General features: G+C 40.5%; 1 protein-coding gene across 4 annotated transcripts in view; it reads right to left on the bottom strand.

Moving 5' to 3' along the window:
* LOC117360706 overlaps window positions 1-23,451 on the bottom strand; it is a 205,139-nt gene that overhangs the window by 142,830 nt on the left and 38,858 nt on the right. For all 4 annotated transcript variants that reach the window (XM_033944957.1, XM_033944948.1, XM_033944971.1 and 1 more), the window contains 2 exons: window positions 16,079-16,167; window positions 13,997-14,159 (listed from right to left, as the gene is read on the bottom strand). In XM_033944957.1, coding sequence (XP_033800848.1) covers window positions 13,997-14,159; window positions 16,079-16,167 — 252 coding nt within the window. The remainder of the gene's footprint in view (window positions 1-13,996; window positions 14,160-16,078; window positions 16,168-23,451) is intronic.

The raw sequence follows: 23,451 nt of genomic DNA, 5'->3' as shown, positions 1-23,451 counted from the left end.
TTCTGGGTCATAGACTGTAAAGCCCACCTGGTGTGGCAAAGGTAGAGCCAGCAGTTATCCGGGTATCACCGATATTCAATACTAGTGCTTTTAATTATCATCTGAGCAAATTGGATTGCTTAAATAGGAGACCTAACCTTTCTGGACATATCACTAGGGCCAGCATTGGTGAGGCCAAACAGGGCAGCTGCCTTGGGCCCCACACTCAAGGGGGCCCTTGTGGGTCTCTGTGGACTGGGATGTCCTTCTCTTCTCCCACCCGGTTCTAAAGCCCTCCTTACCTTTTCAAGTACAGCAATTTTCTAGCACTACTCGCAGATTCCTCAGCACTGTTCGCATGCCACAGTCTGCCTAATCAGAAACAGGAAGTTGCATCAGAGGGGGGAGGACCATGGCAGAGGAACAGTGCTGCATTAGAAAACTGCTGCTGTGCTGGTGACCCCTTTGCAATTTAAAAGGTAAGGAGGGCTTCAAAACCAGGTGGGGAGAAGGGAAGGACATCCCAGCTCAAGGGAGGGATGCTGGATCAGTGGTGCAGCCAGGCCCAGTATTGTGGATGGGCCCTATCCCCCCTCCCCAGAGATATGAAACAAAAATACAGGTTTTTACACCTACCCCCACATTCAGCATCTCTCCTCCTCTCATAAAAACATAAGACTTGCCATATTGGGACAGACTAATGGTCCATCAAGCCCAGTATCCTGTTTCCAACAGTGGCCAACCCAGTTCACAAGTACCTAGCTAGATCTCTGAACTCTGTGGACTCCTGACATCTGCCCTCCTATCTTCAAACCCCGTCCCTCCCTTGTATACCTTACAGGCATCCTTAGTGCCACCAGCGATTCATTTTTGAGGCTGGTGCCGGCTCTCCAGGCTTCCCTCTGCCATGTCCCATTCTCACTAATGTCAATTCCAGGCTTTCCTCTCCGGTGAGACATGGCAGAGAAAAGCCTGGAGGGCTGGTGCCAGCAGCAAAAATGAATTACTGCTGGTGCCAGGGATGCCTGTAAGGTATACTACTAATACTTCTATTATTTCTAGAGCACTACCAGACATATGCAGTGCTGCACAGAGTCACAAAGAAGACAGTCCCTGCCTAAATGAGCTTACAATTTAAACACCAGGGAGGAATGGGGTTCAGAATAGGAGGGCAGATGCCGGGAGGCCACAGAGTTGAGGGGAGCAGAGGACAGTGTGGGGACATTGCTGGAAGGGCCTAAGCCAAGAATGAGTGGGTCTGGGCCTACCTGGGTCCAGCTATAGCTATGCCACTGTGCTGAATGGGAGGGCATGTGCTGGTCCTGGGGGTAGAGAGGAGGGGCAGAAAGAAGGAGGAGAATGGGAGAGATGCTGGATGGGAGGGCATTTAGTGGGTGGAGAAATCAAGGGGGCCAGGAAGGAGAGGATTTGGGGGCTCCCTCCTTAATTTCTGTCTTGGGCCCCAACATATCTCACACCAGCTCTGCCCAACACTGAAAATATAGGTCTAACGTTTAAAAAAAACAAAAAACAAACAACCCTTGACTGCCACTGGCTGAACATGATTATGGTTACCATATGTCCGGATTTACCTGGACAAGTCCTCCTCTTAGAGGACTGTCCAGGCAGTTTGTTTGGGTTTAGGAGCTCGGGGCCACATCTGGAGGGCACCAACGCATGTGTGCTTGCATGTGATGTCATCACATCACATCCACGCGTGCTTTGAGACCCTCCAGATGTGGCCTTGAGCTCACTGAAGGAGAAGAGGTTTGTGTGGGGGCAGGGCCTCATGTTCTTATTTTTTTTTCTTGAATAAATATGATAACCCTAAACATGATCATGTTCATATCCTTTATGACAGTGGTCTTCACTAAATTTTAAGTTGGGACAGTTTCAAGTCCAAAAAAGCTGGAGGAGAGCCAACAAATGTTTTCCTACTTGGGGCCACAGCACCAACCAAAGTTTCTGGACTTCCATCCCCACCAGAACGCCTGGCCTCAGTCACACATGCAGAAAACAGAAAAAAAAAAAAAAAAAAAATCCTTTTCAAATACAAACCCACAAACTAAGGGCTCCTTTTACAAAGGTGCGCTAGCGGTTTTAGTGTGCGCTTGGCGCGTGCTAAAATGCCACGCGCACTAGCTGCTACCACCTCCTTTTAAGCAGGCTAGGTTTTTTGGCTAGCGCGCGCTAATCTTGTGTGTGCGCTAAAAACGCTAGCGCACCTTCATAGAAGGAGCCCCAAAAGTACTGTTGTACTCAAACAAAACCCTAATATGCCAGACTATGCACACAGTCCAAAATATACAAACGGATATAAATCTTCAAAATTAACATATTTCAATAACTAAATTGAAAATAAAATCATTTTCCTACCTTTGTTATATTGCAATTTTATTTTTCTGATCATTTTGTTCCCTCTGTGCTCTTAACTCTGTTTCTAAGGCCTCCTTATATATTTGCTGTTTCTTTCCTCTTCTTCACTTTTTGCACTACATCCATCATTGGCACTGATTTTCATATTCAATTTTCTTCCATTTTTCTACTTCCATCTCATATCTATCAAATTTTCCATCTGTTCCCTTCCCCTCCATCCATATGCACCATCTCTTCCCACTCTTTTCTTCCCCACATGTCTATCCATGTGCACCATCTCTTTCCTCTGTTCTCTCCCACTTCCCTCTATCCTTAGGCACCATCTCTTGCATAGGGAGAGGTATGGTTAGTAGGAAAAAGGAGGTTTTGATGTCTCTGTATAAGACTCTGGTGAGACCTCATTTAGAATATTGTATACAATTCTGGAGGCTGCACCTTCAAAAAGATATAAAAAGGATGGAGTCAGTCCAGAGGAAGGCTACTAAAATGGTGTGTGGCCTTCGTGATAAAGCGTATGGGGACAGACTTAAAGTTCTCAATCTCTATACTTTGGAGGAAAGGTGGGAGAGGGGAGATATGATAAGAGATGTTTAAATACCTACGTAATATGAATGTGCATGAGTTGAGTCTCTTTTATTTGAAAGGAAACTCTGCAATGAGAGAGCATAGGATGAAGTTAAGAGGTGATAGGCTCCGGAGTAATCTGAGGAAATACTTTTTTACAGAAAGGGTGGTAGATGTGTGGAGCAGTCTCCCGGAAGAGGTAGTGGAAACGGAGATTGTGTTTGAATTCAAGAGGGCCTGGGATAGGCACGTGGGATCTCGCAGAGAGAGAAAGAGATAATGGTTACTGTGGATGGGCAGACTAGATGGGCTATTTTGGCCTTTATCTGCCATCATGTTTCTATGTTTCTATTTCCTTCCCTGCATGCAAACCATCCATGTGCATCATCTCCTTTCCTCCCCCTCCCCTCCATCCATCTATTTGCACCATCTCCTTTCCCCTCCCTCCTCTCCATCCATATGCCTCCAGTTCCTCTCCTCTCTGTCCCTCCCATTCAGCATCTCTCCCTTTTTCCTCCCTCCCCACCCCTCATTCCACCAAATGTTCTCTCTACCCGGTTCCAAAGCCCCCCTTTAACACAAAAACTACAAGGTTGCCGGCACAGCAACAATTCTCTAGCGCTGCCTGTGGCCTCCTCCGCATGGTTCCTTTGCTGCGGTCCACTCAAGCAGAAACAGGAAGTTGCTTCAAAAGGGGGTGAATTGCAGCAGAAGAACAGTGCAGAGGAGGCCACTGGCAGTGCTGAAGAATCGCTGCCGTGCCAGTGCCCTCCTTGTAGTTTTTGAGGTGAAGGGGGGCTTTGGACCCCAGGGGGAGCTGCAAGCTGCACAAGAGGTCCCCGCGGCTGCCATTAGCTTGCAGACCTCGCAATGAAGAACAATGATTTATGATGCTGGGCATTTGGAGGATAATTTTCAAAATCATTTCCAAGTTTATATCACTTATGTTTATTGCTATGGCAATTAAAGCAGTATATCAAGCTTAAATAAACTTGAAACTTACACTTGGTCATTTTATTATTGTTATGCTGTTAACAAAATTGTCAGCTTTATGTTAAACTGTATCTGCTATATACCATCTTGGGTGAATTTGTTCATAAAGACTGTTAATAAATCCCAATAAATTAATTTGCATGAATAAATGGTAATCTACCCAGGTAAACTGGCCTGCCATAAAATTCTCCTTCTGTCTTAACTACATGCAAGTTTGCAAAGCACATGCATTTTTAAGAACAGGTGCTCCCAAGGGGGTGGGGAGAGCTTAGGCCAGGGAAAGAAAACACTGCTCATATTTGTGATTTTCAAAAGCATATTTTCTATCCCTTCCTTCCATCCACACAAATAGTAGGTGCAAGATACATGGGAACATTTAGGGCTCCTTTTACTAAGGTGCGCTAGTGTTTTTAACACGTGCTACATTGCCGCGCATGCTAACCCCATGCTATGCACCAAAAACTAACGCCAGCTCAATGGAGGTGTTAGCGTCTAGCGTGAACAGCACACACCTGCCTTCTGCGCCGCTCTGCCCGAACATATGAACAGCTATTTGGGTGAGGGAGACAGGCAGGAGCAGGGAAAGCTCCAACGGATTTCAAAAAAAGGTATCGGGTGAGCTGCCTTATTTTCACTCCCTTTTTGGGAATTTAAAAAGTGCGTCTTATACAGCAAAAAATAAGGTATCTTTAAAACAACAGAATCTTGGATGAAGGACCATAAACTAAAACTAAACACAGAAAATAAATGCGGCTCCTATTAATAAACAACCTATAGCAACCAGCATAAAAATTAACTCCTTAACTTACCCACTAGAACCCGCACTAAAAGTATTAGACGTGGCTCTCTTCAATTACAGATCAACAATGCCATCTGAAAGTCCTTCATATGAATGCACAACTTAAGACACATATGCAAATTTTTTGAAGAACCATAATTTTGTCTCCCAGTACAATCGTTAATCTTGGGAATGACGGATTATTGTGACATCTTGTACCTATCATGTCTGGCATCAATGATAAAACAGTTGTAAACTATACAAAATACAGCACTAAAATTAATCATTTCCATTAACCAATATGACCATATAACACCAGCCTACCTAAAAACTTACTGGCTCCCAGTGAAAGGCCGAATCGTATTCAAATTCTATTACCTATTGTTTAAAGTACTAGAGGGCTAGGCCCCAATTTACCTGAACAATAGACACACTGAAAGAAGCAAAAAGGCTCCAAGAAACATCAATCCCTTTTCTTACAAAAGGCTAAAAAAAGTTAGAAGGCATTTCAAGCAGTAAAACTAGTTACAGATGTCATCAGAATCTTAAGTGGAAAACCAGAAAAACTATATAGAAAAACTGTGAGCTCCAATATCACAATAAGAATAGAAAATAAAAGAGAGTAACAATTATCTTAGGTGGAGGAAAAGACCTCAAGAGCTCAGTGAAACAGAACTGCGAAGCCAAATAGCATTCATGAACTGATCACATACATGGAGCCATCATTGGTTAGAAAAACCTCCCCCTTATTCATATTGAACACTCCCTTTAAACTCCCCACTGATTATACACATCCAGGAAGAGTGGGTGGGTGGGTGGGAGAATATGTACTTAATTTATTTTTCAATTGTAATTTGCTTATCTTGGTCATTAGTATTACTCTCGATTGTCTTTATACTGTATGAAAGGGTGGGGGGGGGGATGGGATATGTTCTTATGATATCAATTGATTGAATTAAGTGCCGCTTTATTTTGTAAATTGTTTGATAATATGTTGCACTTGATGTTGGTTTTTAAAATGAATAAAGATTTGGAAAAAAAGAAAACTCCCTTTAAACTAATTTTCTAAATATGTATTTTTAAGGAACTTTTATACTTTTTATCTTTTATATAAATAGCAATATTTTGAAAGTCCTTAAATACAAAAAAGGAACAACCCCCCAAAAACTGATTGTTACCCAAACAGTAGAAGTTCACTTAACTGCAAAAGGTAGAAAATACTCAGTCCAACATCTGTTTCACTGAACTCTTGAGGTCTTTTCCTCCACCTAAGATAATTGTTACTCTCTTTTATTTTCTATTCCGATTGTGGTATTGGAGATCACAGTTTTTCTATATATATATTTTGGTTTTCCATTAATTTTTGAGTGGCTTGTTATGAGAACAAAAAAGACTGGATGAAGATGTTCTGATTCATGATTTACTTGTCAAACTTCACAATAAAAGCATATATAAATATGATAGTCCACATGTGTTGAGCCTAACAGACCCATCGGGTCTTCCTGTTTTGTTGCTTTTGCCGATCTTGTTCTGCACTATGTCAGAATCTTAGGTGTCATATCGGATTATAGAATATTCCAGAAAGAAATCAAATTTGATGTTATTAGGACATATGTCTTATAATGCTAATCCAAGGTCTGTCTAATAATAAGCTTTGCCTCTTCTTATGAAATAAAGATTTAATCATTGGTTGGAAAGCACCACCCTTGCATTTTTTTTTTTTGTTTGTTTAATAATAAGCTTTGAAATGTAATTTCCTGGAAATGTTTAGATACCTCTTATTGTAATCCACCTAGAACTGAAAGGTTAAGGTGGAATAGAAGTCAATAAATATAATGTAATGTATGAAGTAAGGGAACAAGACAGAGAAATGCTAAGTGGAAGTTTTCAGGAAAGGTTGGGTAAATTAGATCTATAGTGCATTGGTAAGAGATAGTCAATTGATTTAGTACTTAGTTGTCAAAAGAGTATTAATGCTTTCAAAGAGGAGTGACTTTAGTTTCTCCCGAAATCTGAGATAATCTGATTAAAATATATGTTTGTAGGGAGGAGTATGAGAAAACAAGATGGGACAATGGAGGACATGGGAGAACTACATTGTTGAATAGAAAAGAGGGGGAGGGTAACATATAGGGATGGGCTCTGCTTCTTGGCCCCCAGGGAGCACTGGAGAGGAGGAAGTAAGGGTGCTGACTAACTATAAGCATCAGTGAAGAGGTAAGTCTTGAGGTCAGATTTAAATTTGGATAGGGAAGTCTAGAGTCTGATGAAGGATGGCAGCATGTTCTATAATTTAGGTCCTTAATTTGAAAAGATGATGCCATGAGTAAAGTCTAGAACTATTTCACTGAAGGAAGGTGTGATGAGGCGATTCTGGTATGCTGATCTGAGGTTAAGTGAAGGACAATGGGGTGTAAGGAATCTAGTGTGGTACAGTGGCGAGTCAACTGAACAAATTTTAAATACGAGAAGTAGAATCTTGTAAATGATATGGTACGGAACTTCCTTCTTTCCTTTCATTCACCATCCTCTCAATCCATGTTGCTGAATTATCTCACTGCCACTGAGAATGAGAGCAGCAACTTACCTGAGTTGTGTTTGCTGTTCTGCACCCAGAATTGAAGCCCTGCCCACCTGTGATATCACAGGTATGAGTTGGGGGCATAAAAGGAGGGGACCAGTGCTGGAGGCATCTCACATTGATGAGACAAGGACCTCCTTGTTGCCAATGAAGGAGTGTAACAAGGGAGTGCTTCTTCATGCACTCCCTCATGTGGACTTCAGAAGGATTTGGTAGGAATCTGTAGTATTTTTTTTTTTCTTTCTGAAATATCAAGATGTGTTTTATTTCTCAACCTATTCCAATTGTAGTTGGACAGAGGAAAGTCCATTGTTTACGCCCACTCTTGGTTTACTCAGGTATTTTCGTAAGGGTTTGTTTCTTCCTTCCTCTAGTGCTTTTTAAACTCCAGCCACCATGGGCTTTTATACCCAGATATCCAGTGCCAGGCCATACCCAGATACTGGTGCTGAAAATTACACTTCTTTGAATACTAAAAGTATTCATACTGGGATTCAGATAACTACCCAGAAAAAGTTAAGACAGCCTTTTTGCTGTCCTGACTTTTATCTGGATAGTTACCTAGTTAGTGAACTGAATGTTTCTGCTGTGTAACTCCCAGCCCAGTCCTGATTCTACATCAGATCTCCCTGACTCTGCCTTGATAGCATGTAATTCTATAAAGTAGGCAATAGCATTCATGGGCTGGTTGTGTGCATAAATGATTAGATTAATAGCATATATGAGGGTCAATTGAAAAGTTTCCAGCCTAACTATGAAATAGCACAATTATCATAAAAATTCTATAGCTGTCTGGCAGATGGCATTGACAAACACCTACGGTTAGATTTTCAAGTTAGTCTAATGTCTAGTTTTGTCATGTCAGCCTTTTAGAGTGAATAGCTGCTCAACTTTATAAAAAATGTACGTCTTCCAGCTAAAATCAATTGCACCCATTTTAGCTTCCTGGGGCAAAGATTTGGCTATGGATATTCAAGAGGAGGACTTCTTTCGACTCTTGTGGCTTATTCCCTCCTGGGTTGGTTCCGCGGAATTACGGGAGTGCCAATATCGTGTCTTATGTCATGCTTTTTTGATGGGAGGTATTTCCTTGGATCTTTGTCATCGGTGTCATCAAGCCTCAAATACTTTCATATATTCTTCTTGGACCTGTCCCCAGCTTGTTCAATATTGGCAGGCTCTTTTTCGGTATCTTGTGGATATCCTCCAGCATCCACTTCGGCTACATCCCTTAGGTCAGGGGTGTCCAATGTCGGTCCTCGAGGGCCGCAATCCAGTCGGATTTTCAGGATTTCCCCAATGAATATGCATGAGATCTGTGTGCATGTACTGCTTTCAATGCATATTCATTGGGGAAATCCTGAAAACTCGACTGGATTGCGGCCCTCGAGGACCGACATTGGACACCCCTGCCTTAGGTGTTCTTCTGGGGCAGATTTCTCTGTTAGGGTCCGGGGTAAGAGTTCTCATCTATGGGTTCTCAAATTTTGTATTGTAGGGAAAAAGTGCATCTTACAACATTGCATGCAGGAGACATCTCCTTCCTTCTGGCATTGGCACAATTGTCTTCATGAGTTATTGTTATGGGAATGCGGGATCTTCGTTTGACTTTTAGGAAATCAAAACTTTTTTATTATGTATGGGTCCCCTATATACAATCGTTGCCTTATTGTGTGCGCAGCTCTCTCCTCAATTTTTGGGGGATGCGGCCGTTCCTCCTATTAGGGGGATTTGATATGATAGTTCTGACTGGTGCATGCACACACACTTTCATGCTTCTCTCTTTCTTTTTCACTGCATTATTGGGGGGGGGGTAGGTGGGGGAAGGTTTGATCTAAGAAGGGATTTCACTGGGGTTCATAATAATCCAGGGTCCTGGTGTGTTATAATGTTCCTCTGGGTTATTCCTCTGTTGGGCTTGTCAAAGAGTTATTTATTCTTTTTGTATAGTCATGGCTTAATCTCTTTATTGTTCACATCTTTTGAGGTTGTGGGGGGTGGGGTGGGGTGGAGGGCTAGGAATGTTGTTAGATTTTGTTCTTTTCACTAGGTAATGGTGAAATAAAAGTCACTAATGTAATGTATTGTATTTTCATTCTTGCAGTGTCAATATTTCTGTATTATTCTGTCTTCTGATGTTACAATTTGAAATTGATGCAGGGCTTTAGATGTTCTTTGTATTAGCTATATTCCTAAATTTGCCATTGGTGATTATATTTGTTTTATGCATCAATAAAAAAATGTTTTATCATAAAAATGTACAAAATTGAATATCATGCCATGATAAAATTCTTAGTTGGACGCATTGTATGTTGATGCGTCTCCTTCATTTTCAACGGTGAAAGCATGGGCTGCTGAGTTTAAATGTGGCCAGACAAGCATTGTTGATGAAGAATGCTCCAGACATCTATAAACAGAAACAATGGCAAAAATGGTTGATGGAAGATCACCAACTGACCCTAAATGAAATAGTAGAGGTTGCTGGCATTTCATCAGAACATATACACACCATCCTACATGAATATTTAGGCATGAGGATGTTGAGTGAGCAATGGGTGCCATCTTTGCTAACCATCAACTAAAAAAGTTTGATTGGACATTTTGAAAACATGTTGAGTGTTTTAAGCACAATGAGTGACTTTTTGTGGTGTTTTGTGTCTGTGGATGAGACTAGGGTTCATCACTATACTCCTCAGAAAAAAGAACAATTCAAACAATGAACACAAGGGAAGAACTGACTCCAAAGAAAGTGAAAATGGTTCAGTCAGATGGAAAGGTGATGACTGTCTTTCGGGATTTCCACAGGATAATTTTTGTCAACTACAGTATCTTGAAGAGAAAAACCATTCATGGTGAATACTATGACTTTAGACATCCAGATAGAGGATTTTTTTAAAAAAAAATTATTTCTAGATGTATGGTGGGTTTGCCTTTTTAAAATAGGCATTTTCTTTCTTCCGACTTACTGCCAAATCAGACTTAGACATATGTTTTGTAAATGCCCCTCCACGTGTACAAAGTTGGTTGCTCAATTTATAGACTAAGGTTGGTTGCTCAATTTATAGACTAAGGTCAGTTGTATAAACAACATTAACAGCTGATAATTAGCCTGAATTGGTGTTAATTGGCACCAATTGGCAGTTGTGTGCAACTGACTTTAGTTGCCATTCTAGATGCTCTATGCTCATTTTCTGCCACTATTAAATACTAGTGGAAAGGTATGGCTGTTGAAGGGTATGGTGGGTCAGGAACATGCCTAGGAATTATAAAAAAATCTAGTGGTTACATTTAGGCAAATAGGTGCAACACTTACACCTGCCTTTGACATGGCATTTGGCTTGCATCATCCTAGCTCCTAAATTTCAGCCAGATATGACCCATTGAGCAGGACTTGGCAGGAACTGTTTCTGCCTAGATAAGCACCACACAATATCAGGCTCTTTGGAACTGATTCTGTAAACAGCACCTAAATCGACAGATGCCTAGCAAAATAATGGCATCTGCCGCATGTCAGTCTTGGATCCACTGTGTCAAAAGCAGCCGATATATCTAATGACACCATACAGAATGTTACACCCATATCCATTCCTCTACGAAGCGCATCTAGTGTAGATAACATAAGCCTCTCAACTCTATGTCCTTTTCTAAACTTCAAACACAAAATCATCACAACCAGATCCACATTCAACAATTCAAGAATCAACATAGAAGAAATACGAATCAATCCCAAAACAGATGAAGCAATCCCAGCAGACAGGATATGGACAAACTTCCCAAAGATACAATGGTCAGACTTGAACAGGCTTTACAAAAAATACAGCAAATCCTCATGTGACTTGAACAACTGTCCCTCATACTTACTAGCAACAGCTTCCACCAAATTTAAAGCTAGCCTCACACTATGGCTTCATACAACACTAAGTGAAGGTCATTTCCCACCGGAATTAGGAGAAATCATAATTACACCTATCCTAAAAGATCCCAAAGGTCCTATAGATAATCCTGCAAACTATAGACCAATCGCTTCAATCCCTCTATACATTAAAATAACAGAAGGCCTTGTCGCACAACACCTCTCCAACTACCTTGAAGACCATCACATACTACATCCATCACAATCTGGATTCAGATCCAACCATAGCACAGAAACTCTACTGATATCACTATTGGACATTGCCCGACAACACCTCAGCAAAGGAAACAAGCTGCTTCTCATTCAACTCGATCTTTCTGCGGCATTCGACCTAGTTGACCATCACACACTACTCCAGATATTAGACGCAATAGGAATCTCAGGTAATGTTCACAAATGGTTCCAAAGCTTCCTCAAAACACGAACATACAAAGTCAAATCAAAAGAGCACATATCCGACCCATGGTCAAACCCATGTGGAGTACCACAAGGATCACCATTATCACCCATATTATTTAACCTCTTCATAGCATCCCTAGGCATAACCCTAGACGCCCTAAACACAGTATCATTCAGCTACGCAGATGATATAACTATCCTCCTCCCCTTTAATATTCAAGACCCCTTATCCACAAACCACCTGAAAATGATAATGGAAACGGTAGAAAAATGGATGTCAAGTCATAAACTAAAACTGAACTTGGAAAAAACTAAATTCCTACTACTGGAAAGGGAAAAAAACCCATCTCTCACAGAACTAGAAGTAAATACAATCAAGTACCCAATGCAAAGCACACTCAAAATCCTGGGAATCCTACTAGACAGAAATTGCACAATGCAGTCTCAAATCCACAAAATCATCCAAAGAGCATTCTTTACAATACGTAACCTAAGAAAAATAAGAAAATTCTTCAACAAAGATCAATACAAGATATTAGTACAATCCCTAGTACTGAGTATTGTAGATTACTGTAACAGCCTATACCTATCATGCCCAAATTACATGATAAAACAATTACAGACAGTTCAGAACACAGCCCTCAGAATCATCTACTCACTAGGCAAATATGACCACATCACCAAAGCATACTTAGACTCACACTGGCTACCAATAAAAGCAAGATCCCAGTTCAAATTCTACTGTCTACTATACAAAGTAATACATGGAACAGCACCCAGCTACCTAAACAACAGACTACACCGTAACCTCTCACACAGATTAAGGAGATCCCAGAGCCTATTCACTCACCCCCCTCTCAAAGGAACACGACGAAAGAAACTATATGACAGCCTTTTAGCGACACAGGCAGCAAAGATCGATACTACCATCACCAATCTACTGACCAAATCAATAGACATTAAAGCATTCCGAAAAGAAATCAAAACTCATCTCTTCAAAAAACACTTCCCATCATCATAACCTCACAAAAGTATTAGAAAATGCTCTCATGACTACCCAAACACCACCACCAGCAACACCCGAATCCGGACAGTATTATCTCTACTCGTCTAAACAACAGAATCCGGACAATATTATCTCTATTCGTCTAAACAACCTATCACTATCTACTATCTACTACCAATTTATCCTGGAAAAGTCCAGAACAACAATTGTAACTTAACGCATTCTTGATTATATGTACTGCAATGCTACTGGAAATGTCCAGTCTTCTAACTTGTAATCCGCTTAGAACCGCAAGGCACAAGCGGAATAGAAATCACTAATGTAATGTAATGTAATGTAATGTAAACTCAATTAGTTTCTTTTCCAAATCTCTCTAACTCCCACAAAACATGCTCAATTTTTGAAACCACCAGAAGTACCAAGATTGGTCTGTAATTTCTCAGATTCTCTTTGTCCAAATTATATTTTTTAATAATGGTTTCACTGTTGCAATTTTGCAGCTCTCAGAATAACTCCTGATTGAAGCGATTTATTCACAATTTTAGTTAATACAACACTACCTTCATCAACAATCACCTTCACAACAACTGATGAACATGGGTCAAACACCGATCTGGTCGGTGTCAATCTACACACCAGACTTTAACTCTTTCTCTCCCACCTCCTCAAAATTCATCCAATCACCTTCTACATCCTCCATAACGTCATGTAATCATTTAATCATACCTCATCATCATTCCAAACTAATTTTTCTATTTTCATAGCCAAACTGGGTGCATACTTATCAGGATCCAGACAATCACCAACCTCATTATCATATCCGTATACTAAGGAATATACAGTACAATATTAAATTATTTCATTGAATTATTTCATTGAATCTATTCTTCTCCTTCTCACATATCCATATGTTTTCCTTCAACTTAATTGTATAACTTTCCTGATCATCCATATCACCTCTTCTCTGCCATTTCCTCTCACTTTGATGTAAGTCTTTCCAGCTCCTGCTGAGGCAAGATGGGAAAGTACAAAGTCCTTTGCCTTTTATTTCCAAGACCATTGGCTTTGGAATATTCTTCCTTCACACCTTCGAGAGAAACATCTATGAAACGATTTAAGACTGACCTAAAGACTTATTTATTCACTCAAGCCTTTATCTACAAAGGCTTGTCTACAAAGGATTATCTACAAAGAAAGGAAGGGAGAAAGGATACGGAAGGAAGAGCTGCCTTTTTAAAAATTATTTTGAGTATGTATGGTCTCGAGATGTATGGAATCTGCACTATCCTTTATGGCGTTCTTTTCTTTTATTGAATAATTTTATAAATTTCTTTGTAAATTGCTGAGACTTGGCTGTACCACAGTTTGGCGATACATCAGATTTGCAATAAAGATAAAGATATTTACCCCAATGAAATCACCTTCTTCAGCTTCATATAACGTTTCAGATGTAAAGTTTCTGGGTTTGGACTTCAGGTCACTTAGTATGATCTTTAGATTTCCAGACAGTATCAAATAACATTCACTCGCTACATGTCCTTGCTTTATAAGCAGACTTTTGGATTCATATCTGGAAAGAGACAGATGAAATTGAAAAAAAAAAAAAAAAACAACCCAAAAAACCCCCCAATGATAAACCCAATCACTAAGGAAACTACAGTAAGAAAGCTATACTTTCCCTAAACCACCAAATATTACTTTATTAATATTTACTGTATTTTGCCATCATTATTATAATGTGCCAGAATTATACTGTAACTACTGCAGTGGAAATAATGTTTTATCCTCCACTGTGTATCCGATTAAAAAGCTATTGCTGTTTCCAATACAAGCATCAACCCTAGTTACTGCTGGATTGTCAGTGTACTTCTGAGTGGGGAGACACTCTAGTTTGGGAATCTTCAACTTTGGAGGGGGGTCTTGCACTGAAGATTTATTGCATTCAGGGAGAGGGGGTTTGTGATTGGAAGTGACTCACACGCAATGTTATTCATTATAAAAATATTAGGAGTCACATTAGACACTCATTTATCCATGGTTGAACATACAAATTTAGTGGGGAAGAAGTGCTTTTTTGCACTATGGAAACTAAAGACCATCAAAAAATACTTTGATCCTCTGTCTTTTAGATTATTGATGCAGGCATTGGTTCTATATATATTGGATTATTGCAATATCGTCTATTTGGGCGTACCTAGAAAAATTTTGAGAAAATTGAGAATAGTATAGAACACGGCTGTCCGTTTGATATTTGGGCTGAAGAAAAGCGATCATGTTAGTCTCTACTACAGACTGCTGCACTGGTTGCCGGTGGAGACACGAGTAATGTTTAAATTCTCTTGCATTTGCTTTAAGCTAGTTTGGGGATTGGCCCCTACCTATCTTTTGTCTCATTTCGTGCTATACAGCCCTACGAGGATAACCAGAAATTGTAATTTATTTGCCTATCCAAAAATTACTGGCTGTAGATACAGGTCTTTTCTGGATAGGACTTTTATGTTTCAAGCAAGTAAGCAGCAGTCCTGGTTGGGTAATTACATCAGTGGAGCCAGGCTGGCTTGTGGCGCATTTCGGAAATCTGTTTGATAAATTCATTTCCTAAATAGAAGCTATATTAATAACAATAATTCTACTCTGACTATTCTTAAAGAAATATGTTGTACTTTTGCTATTTGTATTTTGTACTTCGCCGATTGTCCAGCTCTCTTCGGTGTAAACCGCCTAGAAATCGTCTGATTGTGGCGGTAGAGAAGAATAAAGTTATGTTATGTTACCATGGGAGTCAGTAGCCTGATGTATTAAGCTACTGCCAGTGCTGATTCCTGTCATAAACTGAGGTGCAGTAAAAGCTCAACTTTTACTACACCTTTCTAACTATCCTCCTCATAGAGCAAAAGCAATTGGGGTAAATTGAGCCTTTAACTTGTAGGATTTTAAAAGGAAAGGGATTGGGACTTGTATACCATCTTTTTGTAGTTTTACAACCACACTCAAAGCGGTTTACGTACAGGTACTTCCAGCATTTTCCATATCTGTCCCAGTAGGCTCACAATCTATCTAATGTACCTGGAGCAGTGGAAGATTAAGTAACTTGCCCAGGGTCACAAGGAGCAGCATGAGGTTTGAACCCACAACCTCAGGGACCTTAGACTGTAGCTCTAACCACTACACCATATTCTCCTGAAACACTGAAGCTCAGAGGAAGCTCCCAGATGCTCAGCCTGTCTTCGGAATCACACTATTTACTCAGCTAATGGTTAAGCAAGCCATCCTTTAAACCCAGTCTACAAAACTATTAGGCATCTCCACTAGTTAATATTTTATCTGTATCAGATCCTAGGTTTCTCTTTGTTGATTTTTTTTTTAAAGCAAAGTGTGTTAAATATTTAATGACGATGGTTTGGTTTTGTTGTAAAACTTCCATCTTCTGCAAGCATCTTTCTATGCTGGCTCCATCCAAACACTCTGGCGTTCTTCATTTCTACTTACTCTTGGAAGATGCAGTTCTGACAGAGATGGAGTTGAATTTGATCAGGCAGACATTGAAAAGCTCGGTTCTTCTTCAAGCACAACTGTATCTATGAAAACAAAAATAAAATAAAATTGACTTCCTTGAGGGTTTTAGGCCAAAATTCAGAAACCCTGTATTATAATCATCAATTTTCCCCTTTATTTTATCCCCTTTGAAATCAGCTCTCCTTATTCCTAAAGTGATTCTCACCATTAAATCACTTTGTACTCTAGTGACTGAGAGTGGAAAGGAAGTTCTTGAACAAAAGGTCATGATGATAAGAGGCTCAAAGGAGATAAGCCTGGTAGTAAAGCTAGAAAATATTGTTATCATAGAACTTGAGGTAGTATATCTAGATTTTCAAAAAGCTTTTGACAAAGTCCCTCATGGAAGACTCTTGAAGGATACATGGGATACAAGGCAATGTTCTGTTCTTGTACAATTCCTCTGGAGGCTGAACAGTAGGGTCTTGCATCCTTTACAGCCTTGGCTACAGGGACTCACAAACAAATTCCATCTCCTCTCTGAGGTCACATCACTGGACAAACCCCTGGAATCTCAGTTTGTCCCTTATGCTCGTGATTTATTTTTTTCAAATTATAGTCTTTCAGAGAACTGTTCAATGTAGGATATGATGTCCTCTATATCATGCACACTTGCTGATCAGACAGACAGACTTTCTCAGGCAGACAAGATCAGAATAGACACACCCTCTTCTAATTGGTTTTACTTCGCCAGCCAACATGTAGTTCCTCCTGGAACTGATAAGTGCCTAAGTACTCAGGCCCTGATGCTATAAATAGCACCTAGCTCCTAGGTGCTGTGCAGCGCAGTTATAAATCATTCTCTAGATGCCAATTATAGAATCGCGTCTAGTGGCACCTAAGCGTCCTTAGGCACCAGTAGACATTAAAATCTTAGGCACTCTGCCATTTAGGTCAGGGTTTTCTTGGCCTAAGTGAGTGCTTCTAAGTGAAACCATGCCCAAAGTCTGCCCTGAATCCACCCCCTAACCATGCCTACTTGCTGGTAGGTGCTTAGCGGCTAATTAATTTTTTTAATGTTTAATTCCTTTTTGATTAAACCAATTAAGAAAATTAAGTTGGACACCTAGGTCGGCCAGGCACAGCAATCTAAGCACCTAACTTTAGGAGTCTTTTATAGAATCAGGGCCTCAGTGCTCATACATGACCCTAAACTACATGTATGTTCTATACTGACATAGTACTAGGTAGCATCTTAGCCACAGCTAAAAGTACTTCCAGAGAAGTGCTGCATTCAATCCAGCTTCATTGCCGAGAAAGCCTTCCACAAACTGAAGACACTATGGGCTCGTTTTACCAAGCTGTGTTAGCGGTTTTAGCACTGAGTTGGCGTTAGTTCTTGGCACGTAGCGTTGGGTTAGCGTGCGTGGCAATGCAGCGCGTGCTAAAAACGCTAGCGCACCTTAGTAAAAGGAGCCCTATGAAGCAGAGGTATCCTATCTTCATGACCTTAACCAGGAACCAGTTGTGAAACATCAACTTGAAGTCTGAGAGAGAGGGAAAAGAGACCTGCCATGCCCAGAGGAGCAAAGGATTTTTCCAAGTGCTTCCAAAGGGTAAGGACAGTATGGCCCGAGAGGGTATGGCCCGAGAGGCTACAGAAAGCATTGTTAAGTTCCAGGTGGTCTCTCAATAGTCGTACAGTGGCTAATAGATCACAAATTATCTCTTAACATTGAGAAATGTACTTCTATTTGGATTACAGGCCATTATGCACAGCCAAAAATAGAGATAGATTTGTCAAAAAAAAGATTACCGTACATCAGTAGAGACTTTCAAATATCTTGGAGTAATCATTGATAATTACCAGCTAAATTTTGAAAACCAAGTTTCAGGTCTAATTAAAAGAGGATTTTATTCCCCGAGATCCCTATGGGCAGTTAGGGGGTACTTTCAGGAATAAGACTTGCATACATTGATTCATGCATTAGTGCTATCTAAATTGGATTATTGTAATATCGTATATGTGGGTCTTTCAAAGTGCAATTTAAAAAGACTGCAGACACTTCAAAAGACTGCTATTAAAGTATTGGGTTACAAAAAGAAATTTAATAAGAGTAACACCACTCTAGAGCTTTAAAACAAATTCTATAAAAGAATGGTAACCAATGAAATTGTAAATAATTTGGGCACATTGAGCTTTTTACTTACAACAATCTGGTTATTTACATTCTTTGATGATCCCTAATTCACCATCAAGAACTTTGAGGTCTATTCGAGATAATAGATTAGTTCTTCCATCGGCAAATAGGGCAAAATGGGAATCTCCTAGAAAGAAAGCTTTTTATTTTATTGCTCCATTTTTATGGAATCTTTTACCACAGGATATAAGGCTGAAAGAAAATATTAGGGCTTTTAAAACTGCTGAAAACTCATGCGTTTTAGGAAGCATTTGGAGCAGATTCAATTCATATATATTAGAGGAATTGGGACTGTTAGCAGACATCCTGAATTTTACATTAGTACAAGAGCTATGCTGTAAATTGTATCTTGTTATGCAAGTTCTTGTGTATATGTTTTAGAACTACTGTATGTAGGTCTGTCCTGTTTTTTAAATGGAGTTCTTTTTCTAAATTTTGTATATTGGTAAACCGCCTGGACTTGTCGTAAGAACAAGTGGCATAATAAGTTTTAATAGTACATAAAACACAACTCAGGGCCTTCAGCATATGGTTCCTTAGGTTATTACTATTTATCTGGAATAAGTATTAGTTGCACTGCTATTGCTAACTCACTTTACTGAAAAGTGCTGAAATGTTTTGCTGCTAAGTTTTGTATTTCCTTTGCCATAATAAAATACCTATATGGCATATATTTTTATATTGCTAATATATTTTCCAAGTGTGTCATGAAATCCCTTTTCTTCCTTTTGGGGTCACTTTAAGGCAAACTCATACTCCAAACAGATGTGACAAGCTACAAACTCTAAACATAGGGCTCCTTTTACAAAGGTGCACTAGCGGTTTTAGCGCGTTCTAGCCGCTACTGCCTCCTTTTAAGCAAGCGGAAATTTTTCAGCTAGCACGCGCTATAGCGCACACTAATCCGGTGCGTGCACTAAAAACGCTAGCACATCTTTGTAAAAGGAGCCCATAGTCATTAACTTATCAACTAATCACCTAACTAGCCCTTCAACATTAGCAAGACCCTAGTCATTGAATATCTGCTTAAGTTAAGTTTCCTTTTACTAAGCTGTAGTAAACAGTTGCCTTAATGTACCACAGATAGAAAGTGAATGATATTCTGTTTTCCCAATTAATGGCAAGGTGCTATTCAAGATTCAAGTTTATTAAAAAGTCTAATAAAACGCCTATCACAAATTCTAAGCATTGTACATAAGAAGGGATGTAATTTAAAAACAAAACATATATATATAAAACACACAAATGACATGGGCGGTAACAGACTCACAAATACAGAAGGAAAAGGGAAGAACTACAAAATTATAGAAAAAGTAAACATGGAAAGGGCATCGGTGCATATACTCTTAAAGTCAGTGGCATAGTAAGATAGGAGGTGAGGGAACTGACCACCCCGGGCACTGTCTTCTCTTTGTCCCTCCTGGTCCTTCCTACCCCTCCACCACTGCACACAGGTCTTCCCTTTCCCTGTACCTCTAGCTCTTCACCGGCGTGAGGAGCAGCTCCAACTTGCTGCTCATGTTGGCCTCGGTTTTCCCTCTGATGTCACTTCCTGGTTGTGGGACCAGGAAGTAATGTCAGAGGTAGAGCCGAGGCCGGCATGGGCAGCAAATTGGAGATGAAGCTCACATCAAGGAAGCTAAAGAAGTACAAAAGAAGGGAAGGGGCACACGCAGTGGGGAGTAGAGAAGAGGATGGGGACGCCACTGCCCCGGGTGCCTTCCACTCTCACTACACCATTGCTTACAGTCACCCGTTTTGTAGGCAGTAAGGATTCATGTTATTATTTATTTAAAGACACTGCCTGCTTATAACCTAAACAGGTTCCAAATATAAGAACATAAGAATTGCCATACTGGGACAGACTGAAGGTCCATCAAGCCCAGTATCTTGTTTCCAACAGTAGCCAACCCAGGACCCAAGCACCTAGCTAGATCCTAAGTAGCAAAACAGATTCTATGCTGCTTATCCTAGGGATACACTTTCCAAATCTGACATATTATTTTTTCTACTTTTGTTGTCTGGTCATCTTATTCAAATCATATTGGTCCCAGGCTCTGGTTTCTGTTTGTCTTCTGTTATCTTGCGTAACAGTGTCTCCTGGCCATTTGACGTTTTCTTCTTTCCCCATCTTTCATCTCTATGCCTTCCCTTCCACTGTTATAGCCAACATTTCTGTTTCTTTCCCACTGTCTATCATCCCTTTCTTTCTCTCCTTGCCTTGTGCCATGGGTCAGACCTCTCTATTCTCCTCCATGTATCTCTCCCTTCCTCCCTTCCATTATCATGTGCAACATTTTTTTCTCTCTTCTTGCCCTCTACCCTATGTCTAACATTTCACTCTCTCTCTCTCTCTCTCATCCATGCATGTCTGCCTCCCATCCACCATATACAAGATTTCTCCCTCCCACCCCTTTCTACCTCTTTGTTTACTTCTGGCAGAATTCTGTGCAAAAAATATTCAAAATTCTGCGCACAAAATTAGCAAATTCTACGTTTGTCAAAATTTAAACAATATGTTTGCTAATAATATCTATATTCCATTTAAAAACTGTTAAAATAAAATGTTTTTCTTCTACTTTTGTTGTCTGGATGTTTTATTTTTCCACCATGTTGGTTCCAGTTTATTTTTTCTGCTTTCCTGTTCTCTCTTTTCTACTGTCTTTTCTACACTTGCCTCAGACAGATTGATAATTCCTTTTAAGCTCTTTTCTTTCTCACCATTCTCCTCTTTTCCACTTTTCAGCTACCTATCAAATTTCCATCTTCTCTCCCATTCACCATCCGACTCCTTCCTCAGCCCTCCATTCCCTTTCATCTTCAATGTACCTCCATTACCATATTTCTACCCTTTGTTATATCTATCCTCTTATCCATTTCTTTGCCATCCTCTCCTCTCCCTCAGGGTTCTACCATTCTCAGCATCTTCCTTCTTCCACATTTACAGCCCAGAATCCCCTCCCTACCCTCCTAGCCTGACATCTCCCTATCTGTTCCTTGCTGCACTCTCAACTCTCTTCCTTTACTCCCATTTCCATGCATCTCTCCATCACTCCATTCTGCTCCTGGATCCATCTCCCTCCATCTCATGTGTATCTCTCTCTCCTTCTCATCTACCCCATGTCCAACACCTCTCTCTCTCCCCATTCCTTGTGCCCTATGTCACATTTCTCTATCCCCCTCCATGCACCATCTCTCCCTTCTTCCCCTCCATTATGTGCAATTTCATCCTCTCCCCTTACCGTGCATGTCTCCGTTGCCTCCCCCTGTGCCACCAGCTTTCCTTCCTCTTACCTCTTCCCTCCCCCTGTGCTACCCTCCCCCTGTGCCACCAGTTTTCCTTCCTGAAGTTCCTTTCACCCTTTCCCTTCCCATGTGCTACCAGCTTTCCTTCCTTTCCTTCCCTGTACTCCAGGTTTGCTTCTTCGGGTTGTGGTATCAGTAGTGACTCTTACATGCTGCCTGCCGCTAATCCAGAAGTATTCCCTCTGCCATGGAGGGACTTCGGGGTCAGTGGCAAGCAGAGTGTGGGAATTGCTGCCAATACCCCTACATGGTAAGATCAGACAGCTCCCGGCCTGCCCACCAGGGCTTCCCTCTGCCATGTCATCAGTGATGTGGCAGAAGGAAGGCCCCAGCAAGCAGGCCAGGAGCAGTCTGTTCACTGCTGCATTTAGGAGGCCCAAAAATTGAGGTCTCACAGGGGGAGAAGGGGGAGGGGTGTTAATCAGTGGGTCACGGCCCACCACACAGCTGTCCTTCATCGCTGCCACTGCCACCCCCTAAACGTTGAAACCCGGACAAATGAGAGCAAAAAGGAAAGCGGCATGGATGCCCTGATAGACCACCAAAAAGAGGACATGGTCAGGGAAATCTAGACGTCTGGTAACCCTAGACAAGAAACAACATTGAGTGGACACTTCCAAGTTGATTTTGCAGCATTTTCAGCAAGCTGGTGCAAATGTTTTGGAACTAGTTACTATTGATGAAACATGGTTACACCACTATGATCCTGAGACAAAACAACAGTCCATGCAATGGCAGCACTCAGGTTCTCCACGGCCAAGGAAACTCAAGACCAATAAATCAGCAGAAAAGATCAGGACCACAGTGTTTTGGGATCAGGAAGGTATCATTTTGACTATCTTCCAAGGGACCAAACAGTTAATGTAGAATACTACTGTAACTTACTGTGCCAATTAGAGTCATTGAAAGAAAAAAGAAGAGGGAAATTGCAGAAAGGAGTTCTCTTTTTCAACACAATGCACCTGCTCAGAAGGCTGGCAAAACGATGGATGTTTTGACACATTTGGGGTTTCAGTGCATAGATCATCCATCATACTCACCAGATCTTGCTCCATCAGACTATTTTCTGTTTCCAAACCTTAAAAAGACTTTCAAATGGTGACAATTTTCGAGCGATTCAGGAGGTGATTTCAGCAGTGGAACAGTATTTCAGTGACCAGACATCAGAGTATTTTTGGAAGGGTTTACAGAAACTTCACCCACGATGTGCCACGTATGTTGAACTTAGGGGTGAATATGTGGAATAACTTGAAAGTTTCATTGCTCCACATCATTCTCTTCAGCACCCCCTCATAATAGTTTGTAAAGTTCGAAAAAATAAAAATCTATCCCTAAAATTGGCACACCCAAATAGAATATTTGAACATCCACAGCTAGAGGCTGGATTAGTGTCCATGGTTGCAAGGCTGTGGAATGACCCTGATGTACAACCCATGGCTGAGGACTGTCCATGCAATAACTGGGCTAAACTGGGAGAGAATATAAAATAACGTTAAAAAAAAGCCCCAAAAGATGGAAATGAAGGCTCATTATACTAGAATGAAGCCCCAGCTTTTTAATAAGCTGGAAGCTCAAACAAGTAGGAGAAAACTGCTTAAAGAAATGCATGAAGTAAATGATAAAATCTAGATAAATACAAAAGTCGACTATTTATGATAATGACGGGCATAGCTATGCAATTGATTACGAGTAATTGGAAACATCATGACAGAATAAGCTACACTTTTTGGTGGATGAATGTATGTACTATATACAAATATGAAAGAATAAACACAGAATGTAGGGGATTTAGTAGTGTATTTAATAAAGTTTGGTGCCCATTAACTAAATTTATGGAGATATGATATACAGTGGTGCCTC

Source organism: Geotrypetes seraphini, chromosome 1 (genome assembly GCF_902459505.1).
Source record: "Geotrypetes seraphini chromosome 1, aGeoSer1.1, whole genome shotgun sequence".
In the NCBI taxonomy this organism is placed as follows: Eukaryota; Metazoa; Chordata; class Amphibia; order Gymnophiona; family Dermophiidae; genus Geotrypetes; species Geotrypetes seraphini.
The sequence above is the reverse complement of the archived record's forward strand: the minus strand, read 5'-3'. Positions and strand labels throughout refer to the sequence as shown.